At 44.9% G+C, this 22,022-nt stretch overlaps 1 protein-coding gene across 1 annotated transcript in view; it reads right to left on the minus strand.

Moving 5' to 3' along the window:
* The window catches only part of LOC100711238 (disabled homolog 2-interacting protein), a 27,882-nt gene extending 6,486 nt beyond the window's left edge, over window positions 1-21,396 (minus strand). Inside the window, 14 exon segments of the mRNA XM_025911912.1 lie at window positions 648-883; window positions 964-1,153; window positions 1,616-1,852; window positions 1,927-2,071; window positions 2,171-2,315; window positions 2,410-2,618; window positions 2,702-2,973; window positions 3,944-4,116; window positions 5,115-5,259; window positions 12,755-12,864; window positions 13,095-13,162; window positions 19,460-19,700; window positions 20,886-21,004; window positions 21,321-21,396. Coding sequence (XP_025767697.1) covers window positions 648-883; window positions 964-1,153; window positions 1,616-1,852; window positions 1,927-2,071; window positions 2,171-2,315; window positions 2,410-2,618; window positions 2,702-2,973; window positions 3,944-4,116; window positions 5,115-5,259; window positions 12,755-12,864; window positions 13,095-13,162; window positions 19,460-19,700; window positions 20,886-21,004; window positions 21,321-21,381 — 2,351 coding nt within the window. The 5' untranslated portion in view covers window positions 21,382-21,396.
* Window positions 21,397-22,022: the final 626 nt, after the last annotated feature.

A 22,022-nucleotide genomic window follows, 5' to 3' on the forward strand; every position in this document is an offset into this window, starting at 1 on the left:
GGCTCTGCTGGAAACGAGTCCGGCTGCTCTGGAGCTTGGTGAAGGCAAAAATATCAACAGAAAGGAAACATCTGACTTCAAACAGCAGCTGCTGGTGTGCTCAGGTCAAAATGCTGCTGCAAGGATTCATCAGTTTAGTACTACTTTAATAAAGACGTATCAGTGATGGCACTCTGTGACCACAGCTTAGCACCTTCATGTTCACCACCAGAGCATTGTTGTTGTTTTAAAGATTATGTTTTGGCCTTTATTGGACAGAGACAGACAGGAAATCAGGAGAGAGAGGGGAAGACATACAGCAAGGGGCTGTGGGTTGGACTCAAACCCGGGCCTACTGCTCTCATGAGGCATATGGTCACCTGCTTACCCTCTGAGCCAAACCGGCGTCCGAGCATGAAAAATGTTGATTAAGTGTTGATTTCACATTCTTAAAGATTAGTTTAAGAAATCCACCAACTAACGGACGTAAAGCCCAACTAAACATCTGAAAGGTAATGCTTTTAAGAAACGGAGGTGCCATGGCAAACCCACCACACGAAGACCCTGAAACTTATCAGCAAATGTAAAGAACTACAGAACAACATGTGAGAGCCCTCTCTGTTCACCACTGGGGATGCTAATGCTAACAGGAAACACAGGATGCTAACCCTCCATCAAGTCCCATGCCGCCCTGCAGGCCAACAGAGGGATTACAGGTCGCCAGAGGTGGAGAAAGGGGCGGAGACAGGGGGGCTGGGGAGAGAGGGGGCGGAGACACTACACGTTGAGGCTCTGGGGAAGAAACAGACACGCCCCCTACACTGGCCACACCCCCTGGATTGGCAAGCGCCGCCGACACATCTCTGAGGATTCGAGGAAGAGGTCCGAGCTTCGACAGACACGACTGGAGAAAACAGAGAGAGAGAGCAGTCAGGGAGTTACCTGGGCAGGCAGGTGAGTCATCTGCTGGGACAGGTGCGTTACCTGGTCGAGCTCAGTCAGCAGGGTGTGCAGGCTAGACAGCTCACGGCCGAGGTCGATGTACCCGTCGAAGCCGGCGGTGTGGTTCAGTCCATCGGGGTTCGAGATCTCCTGCAGGAAGCGCTGCATGCTGCTCCACTGCCGCTCCACAAAGTCATTCATGAACAGCATGTACTCCTCCTTAGTGCCGAACCTGCGCGACAGGTAAGACCGCCAGCATCAGCAGGTCAGCATGCACGCACACATGCAGTTGGCAGGTAGCCGTGCAGCAGTGCAGGTACAGAGGCTTCAAAGTAAAAGCTCTGCACTACTTCAGAACAAACTTGGTACGTCACAATAAAAGCCCTGTGCTGCTTCCAGAATAATGGTCCTGAACTCCTTTCAGCATAAAAGCCTTCCACTCCTTCACAATAAACACTCATCACTCCTTCAGAATAAAAGCTCCACGGTCCTTTAAAAAAAAAGCCCTAAACTGCTTTCAAAATAAATTCTTTTTAAAATTCTTTGCTCCTTTAAAATAAAAGCCTTGGACTCCTTTCGAAATAAAAACCCTGTATTCCTTCAGAATAAAAGGCCTACACCCCCTTAGAAAGAAGGCTGCTGTCCTTTCCAAATAAAAGCCCTGTATTGTTTCACAATAAAAGCCGTGGCGTACTTGCTGAAGTTGGCGAGGTTCTGAATCACTTTGGCGATCAGCGTCAGGGTTCTCGCTGTGCGTTCATCAGGGTATTCCTGCATCAGGTCGAATAGTGATGGCGACATCACGGCCGGACACAGGAAGCGCAAGAACAGCGAGGCGCTGATGAGGCGCTCGCTGATGTCTGGCCGTCCTCGGTTGCCGCATTCCTGCCGCCATGACGCAAACACCTCCTTCAGCTCCCGGGGGAAGACCCTGAGTGACAATCGTCGAGAGTCAGCGTGTGCCGGCCCGGAGTGTCAGCGGTGTGAGTGATCACGTGTGCGTACCTGTATGAGTCAAGAATTTTGCAAAATGCCAGCTCGCAGCACATCCTCAGGTTGGCCTGATGCTCCCCGAGGTCAGAGGTCGCACAGCGAGACGGGTCCACCTCACAGTTCTCATCAGACTCGTACAGAGCTTTGATGAACTCGCCTGGACACACACACACGCACACACACACACACACGCAGCTGATCAATAAATATCACAATAAACACACAGGTGTGCTTTTGTGTGTGTGTGTGTGTGTACCAAGTGCATCCTGTAGGTATTTCTGTCCAATCAGCTTCAGGTATTCCTCAATGCTTTTGGTCGCCAATGTGTTCTCTCTAAAGATCAGCTGGTCGTTGTCACGGCAACGGTCCACCTCTGACATCATTAGGTCGGCCAGGAAGTCCTGCAGTGAGGGGTGAAAGGTCACTGGGCTGAAAGAAGAACAGGTGGTGGTGGTAGGGTCAGGTGTAGAGTTCAGGTGTGGTGGGCGGGGTTACCTTAGCCTTGCCCGTGCTGTGAAGGATGTGCACGAGTGCAGCAGCGAGCTCCTCCTTTGCTCTCAGGCTGATTGAGGCCTCCAAGGTGGAGCAGAGCAGCAGGTAGTTGGAACTGATGTACTCCGCAAACTCTTTGTACTGCTCCATCGGCAGGATGACGATACTCTGGTAACGTGCTTTGACCCTCACTGTTGGCACAGACGACTTACCTGAAATCGGGTGGGACAGATTAAGAGGGTGACACAAATGAGACACCTGACCTCAACGCACGAGCCTGAGTGGATCCACGTACCTCGGATTGTACTGGGCGTGCTCAGTGTGTACCACTTCTCCACCAGCTGTCTGCCAGTCACCGTGGCGACCGGGATGTTGACTAACCCGACGTAGCTGCTTTTGTCCTTCTTCCTCTTCCGGTCGGTGTCCTTGTACAGGTGCAGCGTGATGGAGGCAACAGGTGGGAGGCTGCTGAAATCGAAGCGCTCGCCCCAGAAGATGTTGTCAGTTTTCAGCTTACAGGACGTCCGAGCGTAGAGGCTGTCGTCCAGACACAGCTCGCAGAAGTACCTGCAGCACAAGTACTGTGATTAGTGGTCGGGTCGTGTGAAATATCGTCCTCATGGATCGAATGTGCAAACTGTAAAACTACACATAAACTAAACCAAGAATGAGTACAGCAGTACTGTGTTTCAATACAAATAAACAGGTTCAGTAGTACACAGAATAAATAAATAAATACCTACAGTGCTACAACTACTATCTGCAGCACACTGCTACAATCTACAATGTAAGTACTGCAATAGCTGTTTGCAGTAAAAGTACTACCATTATTATCTGCAGCACAAGTACTATGATTACTGCAAGTGGTTTGAATCAGACTCATCTAATAGAAACACATTCATTTCGATTGCAGCAGTTTCCTGCTGCGTCAAGCAAAGTGCACGCCAGCGAGGGCTCGCGCACGCCGTGGTCATAGTTCAACTGCTTTGAGTAAGTCATTCGTTTCACGGCTCTGTGGACCTCGGGAGGAGAGCTGTGCTGTGGAAACGTCACACTCTTCACTAGTTACACAGCTTTCTTCTTTACGAATGAGCCGTGCATGTTTTAATTAAACAAAGTCAGAGATACGTGTTTGGAAATGACAGGAAGCGGGCGCATCTCGTACATGTACAGCAGCTGTAAAAATTGACTGCAGCGCCCAGCGCGACACAGATGTTGGGTCCTTCGCTCTAGCTAGCGGCAGCACAGTGCGAGCCACGGCCACCTTTAGAAGGCGTAGCCTACATTTACACTGCTATGCAGATGACACCCAGCTTTATGTGTCCACACACCAATTAGTTAAACTGCAGGAATGTCTGCGATACTCTAATTACTGCTGGTAGCACAAATACTCTGATTACTACATGTAGTAGAAGTAATCTGATTACTACCTACACTAAACATAGTAGGATTACTGTTTGTGTTCTACTGTTACCCTGCAGCTCACAGATGTAACTGCGATACTTGGGGCAGGTGGTGCTGGTGCAGCGCCTCCTACCGTTTCTTGGCGGGCAGGTCTTTGGCCTCCACCACCCACACCGTCAGCACGTTCTCCAGCCGCCGGCTGTTGTCCTTGTTGGGGTGAACAGCGCGTCGCAGGTTCTCCATCCATTTATCTCTTTCTGCTGCCGAGCGACACGAGAAACACTTTGTTCCCGTCGAGGTTGTTACCTAGGAGACAGGCAACCACGGAGACACAAGAGGGCACCGATGTCAGCTAAGCGAAACCCTCGTGGCTTCCAAGCAAACGCTGTCCCTCTGAGAGAGAAGCTTTGGATCGTTTTTGTGACCTGATTAACAAAACATGACAGAAAAATGTTTCCAACCATGAGAAAGTCCTGATGGCGAGGGTTACAGTCAGAGCCATCACGGATGATGACTCTGACCTCAACGTGTCCGATCAGGTAACATCTGTAGTTCCTGAAACTCTGTTTGTTCTTCGTGTGGATGAAATGCAGAAGAGCCTCAGGGCTGCACGCAGCTCAACAAAGTCAGATGTTCATCAGAGATAATGTTGCCGTGGTTATCGGTTCTCTGTTAAGCCAGATTAAAGCTAGTGGTTTTATACAAAATGAGCACATTCCAATCAGAGACATTACCAGTTGGTGATAAAATCGCTAAAGAATGTAAAATAATCTGAGAGGTGAAAGCAGGAGAAACTTTGATTTCAAGATTTGAACTAAAGTGAATGATTTTGTTACTGAGCACGCTCAGTAAGGCGATGGCTGCACATCAGAGCTGTGAGACTTTAAACTGGATTCACAGCCCGATGAAGGAGACGTGGAAATCGGCTGAAAGTGATTGGTTGAACAGATGTTCTGTATTAATGTCACTTCCTCTGGTAGATTTGAAGGAGTTAAACGAGGCTGCGGTTATTCTGTAAAATATTCTTTCAAAATAAAAGACATTTTGAAAGTTGAGATGAAAACCTGTAAAAAATAAATGAAAACACAACGACGGATCCGTTTGAAACACAACGACGGATCCGATGCTGATCAGAAACCTCGATCAAGAAGCTTCGTCATATTTGTGTTTTACAGCTGGGACTCTGCCCTGCCCTCTGCTGGAATTGTGAGGTAACGCAGGTCAGGCACAGAGCAGTATGTGAACGATTGTGTTGGTACACCTCGGTTTTGGGAGTGCTGCAGTTTGTGTGTAGTTTGCGTCACCTCGAAGCAGTAGTCCTGTCCCAGCAGGGATGAGTGAACCGGCTTAATAATCACTGATTGGTCCATCCTGAGCTCGAGAGACGATACGCAGCCAGTGCTTAGCAATGACTCCTGGCTACCGCAATGCAGCCGACGCATCACACACCTGAAACAAACATACACACAGTGATTACTACCAGGACAGGAAGACGCACTCATCAAGTTTCCAGAGGCATGGATCCCAAACCTGGACTGTGAGAGAAGTCTAGGACGTCTCCTGGACGTCTCCAGGGACACACAGAAGGTGATCTACACTGTGAAAAATGAACATGAGTTTTGACTTGGATCTGACAACAGAGACCGAGTGATGCAACGAGTGTGATCAGGTTCACCTGGAGCTGTAGAGCAAGGTGGAGCATACCTGTAACAATTGTCGGGCTGAAGCTCAGGATGTCAAGGAGAATCTAATCAGGACCTCTGATTGGTTCAGCACAAGCCAATCAGTTTGATTCTTTTCAAGACATTTGAGGTGTCATAAAGTAAAGTTACATTTAATAAAAGAAGGTGGTTCTGAAGTATTACAGTGTGACGCGGTATTAGAAACAAATTTACAAGCCAGTGATGGAATAAAAGCTCAGGATTCATATTCAGCCAGAGTCATTTCATCTGCTTCCAAACTTTGCTGCAGCACATGTGATTACACGTACAGATGTTATCCTTTGCGCTTCCTGTTGCATCGTGAGGCAGCACAGTGATGTTAGATGATGTTCCTCATTGGGCACACCTGGACTTCATGTCTGACGCTCTGAAATGGGTCTGAGGTGCAGCCCCTCAGAAGAAAATGGCATTTTAGGGAAGGGGGCTTTTCAGGCAGAGGATGGAGGCTGTGTATAAATGAGGATTATTCTGAGCGTTGAATCATGCACAGCTGCCCTCGTAAAGCCCGAGAATTAAAACAAAGGGCATCTCTGGGAAAGATCCCGCTGCGGTGCCTCGATGACCACATTCATCACCTAGCGAGCAGACCTCTGCACGTCTCCACCACACAGGCCTCCATTCGTTACATAACTCACTCCTCCATGGAGCCGTTAACAAGCAGAAACCCAGCTCCCCGTCCTCCAGACCGAACACAACCACAGCAGCTCTGACGGAGCGAGCAGGGGGAATCGGCCACCACGCGCTGACCCGATTAACCCCAACGCAGAAACCAAAGCTGATCTCGGCTTCTCCACAACATTTATTTATTTATCATGTGCAAATGTGTTACAGTTCAGGGAGAGGCTGCAGAGCTTACAGAGTCAGTGTGAACGGACACAGTCAGAGTCTGATCACTAACAGACGTAAACACGACAACAGGAAGTATGAATGACGACCAGCAGCCGACCGTCCGATGGACAGACCTCCTCTCACCTCAAACACCCCATCCAGTAGTTTTGGTGTTTTTGGACACTGAGAGCCAAATGCACCCATCCACACACCTGCAGTTCCTCTGCCATGCAGCAGAGGCAACAGTGACTCAGTCCCTACAGACTGCCATGTTGAAATAAACATGTTTACACCCTGATACTCAAACTTCCTCCTTCATAACACATGCACAGGAAAGCATGTCGTTATAACTGAAATGTTCTAGTCTGCAATGTTAGGGGCGTGGCCTCTTTGACAATAATATGGCTGCTGTGAGGTTACTGTACTAACAGACCATTCATGAAGGCTGCTGCAATTTGATTTGATGTCACTCTTGCTAAACGATTCTGCTAGCATAAGCATTAGCACCTCTGGAAACAAATGGCATGATGACGGTCAAAACATGAACATGGAGGCGTCACTAACTAGTGAATGACATCACGTGGCAATGCTGTGATTTGGTACGTTGAGCTCAAACTGTGTGACGACATTTCCATCACAGCCTCCGATCCACTGCACGCCAACTCCCCTGAACCCTCCCCCTGCTTCCCGCTCCTCTCAGACTGTGACTGGACCTTTGCTTCCATGACAACCATCACTTTTTATCCAATGAGACCTGAAGAACAGCTGGGCTCATTTCCTCACAGACTTCTAACGAATCACAACAGAGTCTTCCCCTGCTGGACTGCAGGTTTAAGGCACCACGGCATGTCGGTGTCTGAGGTGGACAGGTCAACACCAAGCAGTGATGATGATGATGATGATTGGCTTCCTGTTAAATCCAGAATTGAATTCAAAATCCTGCTCCTCACATACAAGGTCTTAAATAATCAGGCTCCATCTTATCTTAATGACCTTGTAGTACCATATCACCCTATTAGAGCACTTCGCTCTCACACTGCAGGCCTACTTGTTGTTCCTAGAGTATTTAAAAGTAGAATGGGAGGCAGAGCCTTCAGTTTTCAGGCCCCTCTTCTGTGGAACCAGCTTCCAGTTTGGATTCAGGAGACAGACACTATCTCTACTTTCAAGATTAGGCTTCAAACTTTCCTTTTTGCTAAAGCATATAGTTAGGGCTGGACCAGGTGACCCTGAATCCTCCCTTAGTTATGCTGCAATAGGTGTAGGCTGCTGGGGGATTCCCATGATGCACTGGGTGTTTCTTTTTCACTCACTTGTGTTAATAGACCTCTCTGCACTGAATCACGTCTGTTATTAATCTCTGTCTCTCTTCCGCAGCATGTCTTTATCCTGTCTTCCTTCTCTCACCCCAACCGGTCGCAGCAGATGGCCCCGCCCCTCCCTGAGCCTGGTTCTGCCGTAGGTTTCTTCCTGTTAAAAGGGAGTTTTTCCTTCTCACTGTCGCCAAAGTGCTTGCTCATAGGGGGTCATATGATTGTTGGATTTTTCTCTGTATCTATTATTGTATGATCTACTGTACAATATAAAGCGCCTTGAGGCGACTGTTGTTATTTGGTGCTGTGTAAATAAAATTGAATTGAACTGATGATAAACATGATGATGATGACCCTCTTTAGCTTTTTATACACACACAGCAGGACGCGTGTGTTGCTCTGTTAGCTCGTCATCTTGTCTTAACAAGCTGCATGTCTGTGTGTGTCTGTGTGTAACCTTGCTATGCTGCGTTCCTATGTGTAGCTAAGCTACACACAGGAACGCAGCATAGCACGCTAGCTATGTGCAGATTGCAGCCATGCTAACACACACACACACATACACACAGAAACGCATCATGCATGGAAATGCAAATCAGGTGGAAGACGGCAGCATGCACGCACCTCCCCAACACACACACACACACACACAGCAGAAATCCACTGCAGCACATTTTTCTGATCAGAGGACAAAGAGGATCAAAGACACTCACCGAGCATCCTGCTGAGGTGGAGGAGGAGACAGCTATAGATTCATGTCCTCCTTCAGCAGCGAGCAGAAGGAAGAGGAGGAAGATGGAGAAGCTGCTGATGCTGTGTGGATGAACCTGTCTGTCTGTCTGTGTGTGTTTGCTGTTTCTGATGCTTCACAGCTTCAGCCCTCCCTCCCCTTCCTCACTCTCTCTCTCTCTGTCTGTCTCTATGTGACTCACCCCCCACGTCTGTCAGCTCTTGCCCCTCCCCTGCAGTGAGGCTGCCCTACTTCCTCCCTCTCTGCTCCTCTTTATCCTACTTGTCTCCTCTGCTGGCCTGTCAGGGGTGCCCCCCCCAGCAGCGCACATGTACGATACGTGTTGATGTGGTAAACAGGCTGCGGTTACACGCGTGTTATTCCAGCCACTCTGAGCTTCTTTTTCTCTGGTCCTGTATGCACACACTTCCTGTCTGCAGCAGAAAGTGGAATTTTCCATTTGGTGTCATCGAGGCAGGAATCAAACGCCCCATCTCTCCCCGGTTTTATATCAACTCCAACCTCCACACGCAGCCGCTCAGACGCTGCTGCATACGCTCACACCCAGCTTTAACTCAGGCATTCATAAAAGTTTGGTTTTAATACTTCAGGAACATGTTTACACACAATCCCCAAAGGCACTGTCACCTGCCTGACAGGTGAGGCCTGTTCCCTCATCATTCCAGGACCAATGAAGCTGATAACAGATCTGGAGTTGATATAACCCTTAACTGTAAGCACGACATGAAAGATGTCAGTGAAGGAGGGCATCACTAGGCTGATAATACAAGAATAAAATAATCAGAGAGCAGAAACAACAATGAGAGCAGTGAGCAGCTCAGAAGAGTGGATGATGACAGATTTATTAACATGGTTGGAAACATCTTCCCCAAATGGAGCCAGATCAGGAACACGGCAGGAGCATCACTGGGAAGCTGTAAACCAAGAGACGGAGAGTTTACAACACGGTGCAAACCTCTGGGTGCGCTCAGGAAGAACACGCTTTAACACATCTAACAAAGGCTTGATGCACACTCGGTCATCCAGGGAGGTACATCCCAAAGGTTGACTCTGTTCATCTGGACATTTTCAGTGGGAGAAATGTTTCATCATCATCAGGTGACTCCTTCGGTCTCAGCTGACTAAACCTTATAAACAGTATATCTGCACAATGACTGAAGCTAGCATGCTGTCACTGCTCTGTGACAAAAACACTTATGAGTCCCTAAAACGAGACCCAGGAAGTGGTTACAGGAAGAGGGTGATAGACTGTCTGAAGTAGTTAGAACAAGACAAGGCTATTGACCGGAGCTCATACTACAGGCTGTACCAGGGGAATCTATACCAAGTCTGTATGGTTTACCAAAGATACATAAACAGGGTGCACCTTTGAGAGTGATTGTCTGTATGATCAACTCGGTCACCTATAACATCTCTAAGTTTCTGGCTTCGATCCTCAACCCGCTGGTAAGCAGCTCTGAACACCACATCCAGAACACTTTGGATGTTGTTGAGAAGGTGAGAGATGTCATTATGGAGGTAGATGAAACCATGGTCTCGTACGAAGTTACATCTCTCTTCACTTGCATCCCAGTTACGGAAGCGTTGGAGGTAGTTCACAAGAGATTACAGGATGAGCCCAACCTCAGCAACAGGACCACTCTCAGCATCGACCAAGTGTGTTTGCTTTTGGAACTGTGTCTTAATTCCACCTATTCTGCACAAGGGTCAGTACTACAGGCAGAAACATGGGTGTGCCATGGGCTCCCCAGTTTCACCCATCATGGCCAGTTTGTACATGGAAGAAGTGGAAAAGAGGGCTTTGCTATCCTACCCTGGAACACCACCAAGTCATTGGTTCAGATATGTGGATGACACCTGGGTGAAAATCAAATCTCAGGACATACCACAATTCACAGATCACATTAACTCAGTGGACCGACACATCAAATTCAGCAGGGAAGATATGAAAAGTGACAGGTTAGCCTTCTTAATGAGGGATATCTAAAAGCTGACGTGTACCGTAAACCTACACATACGGATCAGTTTTTAAGGTTTGACTCTCATCATCCACTGGAGCACAAACTGGGTGTCATCAGGACGCTACAACACAGAGCGAACACCATCCCCACTGACACAGCAGCCAGGGAAGCAGAAGAACAGCACATCAAGAAGGCCCTGAGTAAATGTGGTTATCCCAGCTGGACTTTTGTCAAAGCTTGGAAGGCGCCTAAAGAAAGCTCCAGCCGATCCAGGAGAGAAGGACAACCGCTGCCCAAGCGAAAACCTGTAGTGATCCCATATGTGTCAGGAGTATCGGAACAATTGAGACGCATTTTCTCTAAACTCCGTGTCTCTGTGGCTTTTAAACCTCAAAACACGCTGCGCCAAAAACTGGTCCACCCCAAGGATCGGGTCCCCCGACACAAACAGAGTAACATAGTGTACGCTGTTAAGTGCCAGGAGGATTGGCATGATTTATACATCAGGGAAACCAAACGACCTCTGATTAAATGGATGGCACAACACAGGAGAGCAACCTCGTCAGGCCAGGACTCTGCAGTCTATTTACACCTACAGGCCAGTGACATCTAAAATGTGTTTGTGCAGATGAAGCTGAGAGAAAGTTGTATGATGGAGAGAAAAGATGATGGTCTAAAGCATCCATTTGTCTAACATGGTGGCGGCAGCATCATGGCGTGGGCATGTCCGACTGCAGGGAAGCCGCTCTTTGGTGGTTACTGATGACAGCGCTGTGCTCTGTGGGTACAGAGCCAAAGCAAACTGCAAAACAACCCAACAAATTAGATATTCTTAAAGTCAGTTAGCTGATCTCAGGTCAGTTGACCAGATTTTCAGGGTTTAAATACAAACTACAGCGACCTGCAGAGCATCTCAAGGAGGAACCAGCATGTGGTCCATGGGTACCTGATACAGTCACTGGCAGCAGAGGATTTTCATCCAAGTATTAAATGCAATCCTCATATATAAAACCTAGAATAGAGGACTGTGTCTGATTGCTGAGTTAGTTAGTAATCGCCTTTCACCTCTGTCAGTGCGCCCCAGGGTGGCTGTGGCTACAATGTAGCTTGTCATCACCAGTGTGTGAATGTGTGTGTGAATGGGTGGATGACTGGGTGTGTAAAGTGCTTTGGGGTCCTTAGGGACTAGTAAAGCGCTATACAAATACAGGCCATTTACCATAAGGTTGGATTGTTAAAACTTTCATGAACTGCAGCAGCATCATGAATTTTAGGTAGGTTCCTTTGAGCCGTGAAATTAGGGACAGTTACAGATTTGGGGGCTCGTCCAGGATACAAGCCTCATCATGCTGCACATCGAGTTTTGGGGATTTGGTACTCTGTGTCCTTACTGGCACTCCCCAAGAGGAAATTTCAAAGCATACAGGATTTCACTTGGGAACAAACTGTAGTTTATTACTGCAATAAAACAGCTCAGATTAAATCTTGACGACCTCAGAGACCTGAGCGCCGCCATAATGAAGCTTGCTGTAAACAAACTGAGCCTCACACAGCCGCACCATGCTGAATACTCAGGTGGTCATAAACTGACAGTGTCATGGAACGGCTGTGTGCAGGCAGGAAAAGGACCCAAAATGCAGACTCAACTGAGGCGAAACTTAAACTCAAAATGGCAGCTTTTATTGCTGGACAGAAAACTCAACAAAATCTAAACTGGGAAGAATCTAACAAAACATACACATGAAGATGCAGGGAGGAAACACACAGCATGAGGGAGATCACGACACTGACACAGAGAAACACAGGGCTTAAATACACTGGGAAATAATGAGGGGAATGAGACACAGAAGGGGAGCACAGGGGGGAGAAATCAGACATAACGAGAGCCAAGGGAAGCGAAACACAATACATTCACGTAGTACACAGAACTTCAAAGTAAAACAGGAAATGTAACACAGAGAAGGGGACTTGACTCGGGGATACAGCTGACAGGGGAGACAAAGCAACAAAGAAACACAGAGAGCAACATAAAGGAGGCACAGAGGGCAGCTACTAAATACTCAGAAAACTAAACAGAATACAAGAAACCCAAACTAAGACACTAGAATCTATAGAATAAACTGGGGCAACAAAGAACTTAGAACATACATCATAATACAAAAACACTGAGACACAAGAAACTCAACACTGGGTCAGGAGACCAGGATCCTGACAGAAAGAGATCTGTTGTCTTCACTTTTATAGCACGCTGTAAATTATAGCAGGTTTACTCACAACACAGAGGATCAGTCTCATGACATTAAACTGACAGGCTGTACTTGTACAACAAAGTAATTGACCCCAGTGGAATTCTGGGTAACTGACTGTTACCTAGTGTCAGCTGCATTGATCTGCCCGGTCTTTAAGCTGCTGTGACGAGACAGTTTGGGCTGAGATCGAGTCCGACGCAGAGACTGCTTCAACCTGCGAGACAGAAAACCCTGAAGAAGAAATCGAGTGAAGCCGTATTAGCTGCTGTGATCAATGAGCGATGTTAAATTCACAGATATTCGAATGGAGTTTGGTGTGGAGATAAATTCCACCAGCAGGTGGGGTCAATCAGCTAATCTACAGCTGACAGCAGCTCAACTCCTGTTGCCATGGAAACAACAGGCTGATCTGAGCAGGCGAGAGTGTGTGTCTGTGTGTGTGTGAGGGAGAGAGAGCTCACCGTCACTCTGGCAGTGGGTGTGTCGGTAGCGGAGGCACTGGGCATGCTCTGTCTGCGCACCCCCATCGCTGAAACAGACAAAATGCATCATGGGAGCATTTGTAGTTTTTATCATCGATCAGCTGCCACGTTCTGCTGTTGCCATGGTAACCACCAGCAGTGAAGGAGAATTGTTGCTTTTTTTAAATAAAATTGTTTGATTAAATTAAGTTTGATCAAACCTTTCATGTCATTTTAGTTGAGCTTTAGTTAATTTATATTGTTTTTACAATTAAAATAACTATTTTGTTGTTGTGCAACATCTCTAAAATTAGAAATATCCTGTCTCAGAGTGATGCTGAAAAACTAGTTCATGCATTTATTACTTCCAGGCTGGACTACTGTAATTCACTATTATCAGGATGTCCTAAAAACTCGCTGAAAAGCCTTCAGCTGATCCAAAATGCTGCAGCAAGAGTCCTGACAGGGACTAGAAAGAGAAAGCAGATTTCTCCTGTTTTGGCTTCCCTTCATTGGCTTCCTGTTAAATCCAGAATTGAATTCAAAATCCTGCTCCTCACATACAAGGTCTTAAATAATCAGGCCCCATCTTATCTTAATGACCTTGTAGTACCATATCACCCTATTAGAGCACTTCGCTCTCACACTGCAGGCCTACTTGTTGTTCCTAGAGTATTTAAAAGTAGAATGGGAGGCAGAGCCTTCAGTTTTCAGGCCCCTCTTCTGTGGAACCAGCTTCCAGTTTGGATTCGGGAGACAGACACTATCTCTACTTTCAAGATTAGGCTTCAAACTTTCCTTTTTGCTAAAGCATATAGTTAGGGCTGGACCAGGTGACCCTGAATCCTCCCTTAGTTATGCTGCAATAGACGTTTTTTTTTTGTTTGTTTGGTTTTTTTTTGGGTTTTTTTTGTTTGTTTTTTTTATTGTACAATGTACCAAAATACATCGCAGAACTTAAGCAGACCCATCAAAAATGTACAATTATAGGTGATGAGGAACGAAGCAGCCATCAATCAAAGAAGAGAGGAAAGGCACAGTAATAGAAGTCTCCAGCAACATACAATTATCTTAATGTCCTTCCTTGTAAAGTAAGATATAACTAAATTAAAAAGAAATAGACGTAAACGTGCAATAGACGTAGGCTGCTGGGGATTCCCATGATGCACTGGGTGTTTCTTTTTCACTCGCTATGTGTTAATAGACCTCTCTGCACTGAATCACGTCTGTTATTAATCTCTGTCTCTCTTCCACAGCATGTTTTTATCCTGTTTTCCTTCTCTCACCCCAACCGGTCGCAGCAGATGGCCCCGCCCCTCCCTGAGCCTGGTTCTGCCGGAGGTTTCTTCCTGTTAAAAGGGAGTTTTTCCTTCTCACTGTTGCCAAAGTGCTTGCTCATAGGGGGTCATATGATTGTTGGGTTTTTCTCTGTATTTATTATTGTGCGATCTACTGTACAATATAAAGCACCTTGAGGCGACTGTTATTGTAATTTAGCGCTGTGTAAATAAAATTGAATTGAACTGATTTTTAAATTTCATAATGTGCTTTGATTCAGTTTTGTTTAGTTAAATATTTAATTTTATTTTCCTGTTTGTATCCATTTGTGTCCCAACTCGACTGAACCTTTATGTGTTTATATTTAAATTATAAAACAGAAATGATTCAAACAAAGAAACCAATAAATAAAAAGTATTTTTCTTGTTTGATTTCTTTATTTGTGGACAGCTGCATGTTCTGTGTAGTTATTTTAAATTCAGTCCAAATAAACATGAAACAAATTAAAAACTTCTACATAAATCTGTTTTAATATATTTGAATGTGAGTTTGTTTTTTTCAGCAGAGAGTAAAATCCTCCAATCACAGAGCACGAATTCTTTGTCCTGTTGATCAAAGTTACTGATGAGAGTTATTGATTAACTGTTTGATGGTCTGGGTTTTATTGAATCTGATCAGTTTTTCTGATGAAAGCCAATTCAGAATAATTACTTGTGTAAATAAATCTGTACGAGAAAATTAATTTATGAATTCATTCCTTAATTCTTTTATTTGTTTAGACATAAGCAACATTTTTAGTTCATAGTTTTGTGTAAAAATAAAAATAGTATTTATAAATCAGTGATTCCATCGTGATGGAAATTTCTTCATGTGTTGATCACATGTTTTACTAATATCACTTTTGTTTCATTTAGTTATAAACATGTAGGATAGCACCATAAATGTGGTTTTTCACCGTGAGTGGGACAAGGGGGGTGGGGGGTGGATAGATGGTGGGGGCCCTCCTGCTGATCTCGGGGAGAAGTCAGGTGACATAGTCGTAATTCTCTTTGTGGGAATGTTTTTGTCACTGTGTTCGTATATAAGTAGCTGCATGTGGTCACATGTGTAGCAAAGATACAGCTCAGTAAACATGAAGAACAAAAACTGAGTTTAGTACTTTTCTCTGGATCCTGTATGCGAATAATGATTCATAAATGTTTTTTTAAATTAAATTATTAAATAAAGAGTAATTTAGTATTGTCTTAATGAATAAAATAATTAAAGATTGAATTTAACGTAAATGAATTTACTGATGCATATTTTCAATATTGAAGCACAAAATCATTTCAGTGGAACGCCGAAAAGCCGAGAATGTTCTGTTCATTTTGTTTGGTATCAATAACGAAGAAAATTAGTGTTGAACTTTGGCCGAAAGTCTAACATGTGACATCCATGTGACCAACGCAGAGGGAACTTTTATTTTCAGGCTAATCTTAAAACCAACAAAAACACACTGGAGGTGATTCAGCTCGTTTTCTGGGTATCCACAGACTACGATCTCCACCTGGATTCAACGCATTTTATTTGTCACCAAAACAATAAAGTGACCTTTTGGTAAACTCACACTCTTCAAAGAACCTTTAGTTTGTAACATTAATCCAAAATTGTACTGAAAGAGTGAAAATGAGCTTCAGTGATTACACTCTCTCATTCCTGATTGGATGTTGTTATTTAAAAAGTCCTCACAGTCAGAAATGACCACTGACACATCACAACGTAGCCTCAACTAGAACACGATCTTTGTTCTCAATTTGTCCGTGTTTAAGCTCAAAGTCAGAAGTGTCCACACCCACAGACAGTCGTTCCACTGCCTATTAATCCTGTCATACAGAAACTGCACAGCAGGGGGCACTGTGAGCTCGTCCTCACTGACTAATAGAGAAGTTAGCAAAATGATTACTTGTTTTCATAAACTCAACTCAATAATGTAAAGCACCAGCAAGTAAAGCGTTTCATGAATTAATAATTAATGATGCAATAAACTACACAATAAATGATGGTCCCACTGCTCCTTTTCTATACAGTTACCTTTTCCTGGATTTGCTATCGTATTTACTATTAAATTTGCTATAGGATTAGCGATTGGATTAGCTTTTCCATCTAGCTTTTCTGTGGCTATTTTAGTCCTTGGAGAAAAACCAATCCAATTAAGCATGCAGTGCAACATAAGCAGCTGTCTGATAGGTTAGAGACAGATAGGCTAGCTATGTGTTGCTGTTTGCTCTGATCGACTTTTCCAAGGAGATGTTTTTAAAGTGTTTGTGCTGCTGCTTGGACATTAAGCCTTGCCTATCATTCTCTGAAAATGTACAGCGTGGACAAATGATGCATACGAAAGGAAACAGCAGTGAAATGGAGACCTGATCCTGTGACTAGATACAGGTGGACTTAGCCTGACCTGATATAACACGCTAGCATCCCTGCATGTAGCCCCATCCTTGTAGGCTCATGCTAGCTTATGAATGTATGTGTGTTATGAGCAGTGTTGGTCAAGTTACTTGAAAAAAGTAATCAGTAACTAATTACTGATTACTTCCCCCAAAAAGTAATCCCGTTACTTTACTGATTACTTATTTTCAAAAGTAATTAATTACTTAGTTACTTTTTAAAAACACGATTTACAACTTGAATAGGTGATCTATCATACAAAATGTAATCAAATGGAAAAGTCTCTTTTTAAAACTTGTTTTATTAGTTTTAATATTTTAACTTTATGCATCAAGCAAAAACTTAATTATATGCAACATTCTCTGACTGGAAGAAATTTGTTTAACATTTAAACCTATTTTCTGCACATTCCAGCACATAAAATAAAATATTTTTTTGTGTTTACACTCACTCTTTCAAATAGATGCAAGTAAAACACAGCAGAAAATAAGTAAAATCAAAGACTCAGCGGTCCTGTTGCTCTATTTTCACCTATAAAGCAGGACTGGGGTAGGCGGAGGTTTACCCTGGTGCAGGTGTGCCGCAGCGGTCAGTGGAAGAATCCGCGAGTTTCTCTGTGAATTTCACATTACGTCGTAGCGCACTCGCTGCTTGCTCAGAAGTTTAGGGTTTTTTTCGCTGTAAAAAGAAGTTTTCTTCCCACGCACAACGGACACTAATGTTTTTGTCACTTTTTATGGAATCAAACTCAAAGTAAGGTCAGTACTTCCACGCTTTAAACGCTGCACGCTCATACTCTCTCCCGCACTCGATATATGATCCATTATTGATCTGCACACAGCTGTTGTCACGAACGCCGCACTCGCTTACGTCACTGTCATGAGACATTCTCGCAAAACACTCACGGTTTTAGCAACGCAGTAACGCAGCGTTCCTACGGAAAAGTAACGGTAATCTAATTACCGTTTTTGCAATAGTAATCTCTTACTTTATTTGTTACTTGAAAAAAGTAATCGGATTACAGTAACGCATTACAAGTAACGCGTTACTGCCCATCTCTGATTATGAGTGTAGTTAGTGGTTAGTTAGCATATATTTAGTGTATAGTGTTACATGGTTAAAGGTTAGTTAGCGTGTAGTTAGTGTGTAGTGTTGTGTAGTTAGTGATTAGTTAGCGTGTAGTTAGTGTGTAGTGTTGTGTAGTTAGTGATTAGTTAGCGTGTAGTTAGTGTGTAGTGTTGTGTAGTTAGTGGTTAGTTAGCGTGTATTTAGTGTATCGTATTGTGTAGTTAGGGATTAGTTAGTGTGTAGTTAAAGGTTAGCGTGTAGTTAGTTTGTAGTGTTGTGTAGTTAGTGGTTAGTTAGCGTGTAGTTAGTGTGTAGTGTTGTGTAGTTAGGGATTAGTTAGTGTGTAGTTAAAGGTTAGCGTGTAGTTAGTGTGTAGTGTTGTGTAGTTAGTGGTTAGTTAGCGTGTAGTTAGTGCGTAGTGTTGTGTAGTTAGTGATTAGTTAGCGTGTAGTTAAAGGTTAGCATGTAGTTAGTGCGTAGTGTAGTCATTGTTCTGTCTTGTGTGTCAGTGAGGGCACTGCTGAATGTCACTGTTGCTGTTAAGAAGACTCCAGTTTGAATGTTTGTAATAAACAGATTGTGAAGCTTAAATTAAACTGTTTTTTCTAACCGATCTGCTTCATGCTGCGCAGCTTTCTGGATTTTATACTTACTGGGCTTCATGTCTGGGCTAAAGCCAAGAAAACCTGCAGACTGTATTTATAGGAAATATGTTTTGATTTTCATGCCACCCTAAGAGGAATTCTCTAGAGCCGCCCCTGGAACCAACACCAAGGTGTGGGAGCAACGGCTCTAACCTGGAGCCTTTCAAACAGATGCTCTCTGTAGACACAGTCGCATCACCCTGCACGTTTCACTGCACGACTAGTTTGTTTTTTTTCTACAAGAGCTTAAAGTGTCGCAGAAAGGCTGAATGCAGAAGCTAATCCCATAACTGGAAAAGCTTTGGGAAAGATTTAGGAAGAGAAGTGGAACTGGAAAGGAGGAGAGGAATCAGGATTTCAAATCACCATTTTAAAATGATTTTGGAAATCAGCTGTTTAAATGTGAAATCTGGAAATGTTTAGATTTTTTCTGTTGACAGCATTTATTTTTCTTTTCAATTTCTAATTTTTATTATTGGATTAATAGTTGGTTTACATATATATATATATATATATATATATATATATATATATATATATATATATATATGATCTCTTCCTATTACCCAATACATGACCACATAATGAAGCACGTTAGTATCCGATACACACATTTAAAATGATTTGTACTTTAATATTAATCGGTGACATCATCTATGACCGTGCTGATAAATTTTATTTAACCTGACGCATCTCAGTGACCTGACACGGATCATACTTTCACCTGTCTCTGTGACCTTTGACCTCCAGCCGGTAATATCCACCTACAGTCTCTCCACCCTCTGAGCTCCTGGTGACCTAAGGAGTCATCTGCTATGTTGCAATGGTAACTCAGATTATGAGATTAATAATGTGACATGATGTGATGAAGCAGACACTCTAATCCGGCTGCGCTCACACAAAAAACATACAAGCACTCGCCGCCGCTTCTTTTTCTTTTCTTACCACCGCAAGAGTCAAAGTCTGCGTCCATCATCTGTCCACCTGTCGGTCCACCTGTCTGTCTGTGTCTCAGTGCTCCTGTCTGTCTGTCCGTCTGTCTCCGTCTTCTGCAGCCGCTTGAACCCGTCTCGTCTTCCTTACCTTTGTGGGCGGGGCGAGAAGGTGCCGAGGTCACATGGAGCGTGTATCTAAGCAACCACACAGTGCAAGTCTCCGCCCTCTCTGTGAGGAGCAGAGGATGAACCTGAAGGAGGAGAGAAGGGAGAGAGGAGGAGTCGATGTTTTTCTTCTGAAACCACGATGCCTGACCTCTGACTGGATAAACGTGAATATTATAAAGAATCATAAAAAGATGTCAGTTACAGCTTGTCCCAAGCCCTGGCCCCGCCCCCAGCCCTGCCCCCGCTCCTGTCTAACAGTAGAGGTGTGCAGGTGAGTCACCGCTGCAGGACTGAAGATAAGCTCTCCCTGTGAACTCGCTGATCATGTGACCCTGAACACTTCCTGCTGAGTCTGAGGATGATGATTATGAGTCAATAAATATGAATGCTAGGCGTCTTTGCTTCGTTCTGATGGCGCTGCACACCTGACACACCTGGACTCTGAAGCTCTCACCTGAAAGCAGCTGTTTGTCATCGAATCACAGTGTGTGTGTCTGTGTGTGTGTCTGTGGGTGTGTCTGTGTGTGTGTCTGTGGGTGTGTGTGTCTGTGTCTGTGTGTGTGTCTGTGGGTGTGTGTGGGTGTGTGTGTGTCTGTCTGTGTGTGTGTGTGTGTGTGTGTCTATGTGTGTGTGTTAGTGTGAGTGTGTGTGTAGGTGTGTGTGTCTGTGGGTGTGTGTGTCTGTGTGTGTGTGTGTCTGTGTGTGTGTCTGTGGGTGTGTGTGTCTGTGTGTGTTAGTGTGTGTCTGTGTGTGTCTGTGTGTGTGTGTTAGTGTGAGTGTGTGTGTAGGTGTGTGTCTGTGGGTGTGTGTGTCTGTGTGTGTGTGTTAGTGTGAGTGTGGGTGTAGGTGTGTGTGTCTGTGGGTGTGTGTGTCTGTGTGTGTGTGTGTGTCTGTGTGTGTGTGTGTCTGTGTGAGTGTGTGTGTAGGTGTGTGTGTCTGTGGGTGTGTGTGTCTGTGTGTGTGTGTGTGTGTGTGTGTGTGTCTGTGTGTCTGTGTGTGTGTGTTAGTGTGAGTGTGTGTGTAGGTGTGTGTCTGTGGGTGTGTGTGTCTGTGTGTCTGTGTGTGTGTGTGTGTTAGTGTGAGTGTGTGTGTAGGTGTGTGTGTCTGTGGGTGTGTGTGTGTGTGTGTGTGTGTGTGTCTGTGTGTCTGTGTGTGTCTGTGTGTCTGTGTGTGTGTGTTAGTGTGAGTGTGTGTGTAGGTGTGTGTCTGTGGGTGTGTGTGTCTGTGTGTGTGTGTGTGTGTGTCTGTGTGTGTGTGTGTGTGTATACCTCCAGGTCATCCAGCATTAGTAAGCGTGATTCTGATAGGATACAGAACATTTTACTCCAGATGTCAGGTTCCGTCCTCCGGCCACAGGACAGCCAATGGATGGAGGCGGTCTTCAGCTCTGTGACATCATCACAGCAGCATTATGATATGTTTATGCACTTCCTGCTTTCTTCAGACTGGACAGATCGCTAATGAAGCGTGTTAGCTCTCGTTAACACTGTGGGACACAGACCACGATACCCTCGCACCTTCCACACAGGTGACCCTTTAGGGTGAACCTGATGGTAAAGACATCACATGACCTGGTGGCTGATCAGAGGTTAAATATTCGCTCGGTCGCTTAAATGAAGCTCCACCTTCTGACCTCACAGACAGACGGGCACCTAGGTAACGTGCATGTGACCTCAGCTGTGTGAAACTCTGTTTCTACTCACCAATCACGTTCATCCAACCCAGGTGCTGACACCTGGACAGGTGTTTCACCAGCTGCTCCATAGCAGGGAGGCAGGGAGACACACCTGAGACAGACAGGTAGAAACAGAAGAGTCAGTTTGTACCTGACAGTTATGGACAGGAGTCATGAAGTATCAGTGGTACACAACTTCCTGCAAAGCTTTGGCTCCATCCTCAACTGTTCATTGGTCTCACGCTGAGCATTCACAGAAGAAGTCATGCACAGGTGCATGCACGTGTCACGGTAACCGTGGTGATCTGACTGTAAATAATGTTTGAGTCCATCTCAACCTGAGCTCACACTGGAATATGGAGCCGCTAAATCTCTCTGCTGATGAGAACCTGCTGCTGTATGTCAATAACAGCACATCCTCCTGTGACTGTGATGTCACAATCAGCGTCACTCTGAGACAGGATATTTCTAATTTTACAGATGTTGCGCAAATGGAAGAAAGCAGTCTTACATATTTGTTTAATATGTGCATTGAAGGACATGTCCTGGTCAAAAATGACTCCAAGGTTCCTCACAGTGTTACTGGAGGCCAAGGTAATGAACAGAAGTGGTCCTAGCACTGGACCCTGTGGAACTCCATAATAACCTTAGTGTGTGACGAGGACTCTCCAGTTACAAGAACAGACATTCACAAATATCCCACAGCTCCGGTGGAAACTAAATACAGGAG

Source organism: Oreochromis niloticus, linkage group LG12, assembly GCF_001858045.2.
Source record: "Oreochromis niloticus isolate F11D_XX linkage group LG12, O_niloticus_UMD_NMBU, whole genome shotgun sequence".
NCBI classification, from domain to species: domain Eukaryota; kingdom Metazoa; phylum Chordata; class Actinopteri; order Cichliformes; family Cichlidae; genus Oreochromis; species Oreochromis niloticus.